Below are 2,609 nucleotides of genomic sequence, written 5' to 3'. Positions count from 1 at the left end.
GGGTTAAGCTGGTATTAATCTCATAGAGGAGAGGGTTCTTACAATTCCAATTGAGCATCGTTGCAACGCCACAGCCTACCTGAGTATTGTTGCTGACCATGTCCATCCCTTTATGACCACAAAACCGTTACTAGCGTGGTGTACCTAATAAAGTGGCCGGTGAGTGTACATGATGGTTTTGACTAAATATTGGCTCTCACCAAGAAAAAACTCAAACAAAGACCCAGTACACTGCAAAAACTGTCCATCTTACCAAGTTTTAAAATCTTATATCCTGACAAAAAGTCTTTTTGATCTTGTTTTGAGACTGATTTACTAAACAATAACTGATTGTGTAAGAATAATAATCTTGTTTTCAGAATGTGTAAGATTATTTGTCTTGTTAGTCTGAAATTTTGACTCAAATTATGTCAAAAATTTCCGTCAAATGGAGTAAGAAAATTTTACTTAGTGAGATTCTTGAAATAAGAAAAAATTGAGTCAGATCAAGTATTTAAAGAATCTTACCAAGTAAAATTTTCTTACTCCATTGGCAGAAATTTTTGACTTGATTTGAGTCAAATTTCTAGAATAACAAGACAAATAATCTTACACATTCTGAAACCAAGATTATTAGTCTTAAACAATCAGTTCTTGCTCAAAACAAGATCAAAAATACTTTTTGGCTGGATATAAGATTTTAAAACTTGTTTAGGTGGACATTTTTGCAGTGTACCACTAGAATCCTACATCAAACAACAACAGGACATTTCCCTCCAAGAAAAACTCTAGAAACTGGTTATACTGAGATGTGTTGCTCATATAAAAAAACAAAAATACTAAAATACTTTTACTGTGTTGCACCGTATGCATTTATGAGATTTGCAAATAATGACTTTTTTTTTTACATTTTACACAAACTTCTCTCTACTACACCTACTTGAACTTTTCAAACTTGTGGTTGTAATCAAGAAAAGAAGTAAGTTAATTAAAAATATCCTATCTGAGCTTTATTCTGCCTTTTTTTAAACTGAGGAATAAACTAAAAACAAACAAGTCAAAGTTAAAACTGTATTAAGAAAAATATTCAGCTTTGCAGCAGTGTTTTGTTTGCACAATCTTTTAGTTGGGATTTTATTTATTTTTTTTACACAAATTTACAAGGATTTCGTGCCACGCACTTAACAAAAAGATGTCAAGCTGAAAATGACGAGCGCAGTCTGCAGCGACCTCAAATGTCCTGAGGTCGCTCAGATATTAAGAATTTTCTAATCACATCTTAAAAACTCAAGTGAATTTCTAAATTTAGCAATAATTTCACCACTTTTTAATTCTGATCAGAAATAGCAGGATGATCAACTGAGTTGTCAGGAGGGGGGACTAAAGGGGGGTGAACTGAAAATACCTGTGTGGGCGCAGTAATTTGCAGTGATTGAATCTGCTTTGGGATCAAAATGCAACACAACACATTTGGAACGGTAAGTTGAAGGGCCCTTTAGGAGAAGCCCGACGAACTGCGTGGTTGAAAATTTAATAACAGAAGTCATCCTAGTGAACACGTTCTGCCCCGGAGGGTAAATCTGACTCAAGACCAACATCACAGAAGGGCAAAACAGGAGCACACTCGGTTCTTTATATTTTGAAAAATCATGTGAGCTAGAGAACACGGTCTGACGACAAGGAGTTAAACCAGAGTGGGACTGCAGTGGAAGTCAGCTCGGGTTGTCAGACGGGGGGGTATGTAGGTCACCAGAAAGATAAATTAACAACAGCTGGAGAGATACCACTGCTTGTACGGTAGGGGTACTTCAAGAGTTTATTACATGCGTACTTTGGTGGATTTACTGAATCATATGATGTGTTTTTATAAAAAAAGTTTACTAATCAGTTGTTCTGTGGGGGGGAACTGCTGGTTTTATCTCAGGAGTGCGTTTGTATAAAGTGGAAGAGAGAACTTACACCAAGTTATTGAGTGACGCCAACGTCAGCTGCTGTTGTTGTTGTTGTTGTTGCTGTGAGACCGCTGGTTGCTGTTGCCAGGCAGCCATGTTGCCAGGCACCAGCCCTGGTGGGGTAAACGTCTGAAGCGCGGTGAGTTCAGCGCTCGTCAGCTGGTAGTCTGGGATTAAGGGGATAGAGATGGAGACAGAAGGAGAGAGAGATGGAGAAAAGAGATGATGAGGAGGGCTGGTGGTGATGTGTGTGTGTGTGTGTGTTTGTTTTTGGTGACATTTGGGGGCAATTTTAAGACAAAAATCCTACATTTGGGGATGAAAGTCGAGTCCCTGTTTGGTTTAAATGCCATTGGTGGGTTGGGGGTTGGGTTTAGGACCAAGGTGTGAATTGAGTTTAGGTTAGTTTTAGGGTCAGGTAGGTACTTGTGAGGTTAGCCTTAGGGTTTGTGGTCAGGGTTAAGGGCTCGACACATGGGGAGAAACAAACTACAGCGATTAACGGCTGTCATCACAGCCAGGATGAAACCCGACACACGGGATGCGATAGCGATCGCAGCGTTGCGAATCGCGCTCTCAGGTCGCTTGTCTTCACGAAATTTGATTGGTTCTTAACTCTGAAGGCGGGTGTGCATTACGGACGTGTAAACTAAACAAATCTTGCGATGCTAATGATAC

The 2,609-nt window shown here is 39.2% G+C and overlaps 1 protein-coding gene across 1 annotated transcript in view; it reads right to left on the bottom strand.

Moving 5' to 3' along the window:
• mef2d (myocyte enhancer factor 2d) overlaps positions 1-2,609 on the bottom strand; it is a gene marked incomplete in the record, with an annotated part of 107,961 nt that overhangs the window by 20,869 nt on the left and 84,483 nt on the right. Inside the window, 1 exon segment of the mRNA XM_014024560.1 lies at positions 1,939-2,098. Within this exon segment, the coding sequence (XP_013880014.1) occupies positions 1,939-2,098 (160 nt within the window).

Source organism: Austrofundulus limnaeus, unplaced genomic scaffold, assembly GCF_001266775.1.
Source record: "Austrofundulus limnaeus strain Quisiro unplaced genomic scaffold, Austrofundulus_limnaeus-1.0 Scaffold427, whole genome shotgun sequence".
Taxonomy (NCBI): domain Eukaryota; kingdom Metazoa; phylum Chordata; class Actinopteri; order Cyprinodontiformes; family Rivulidae; genus Austrofundulus; species Austrofundulus limnaeus.
This window is presented reverse-complemented; position numbering and strand designations above follow the sequence as displayed.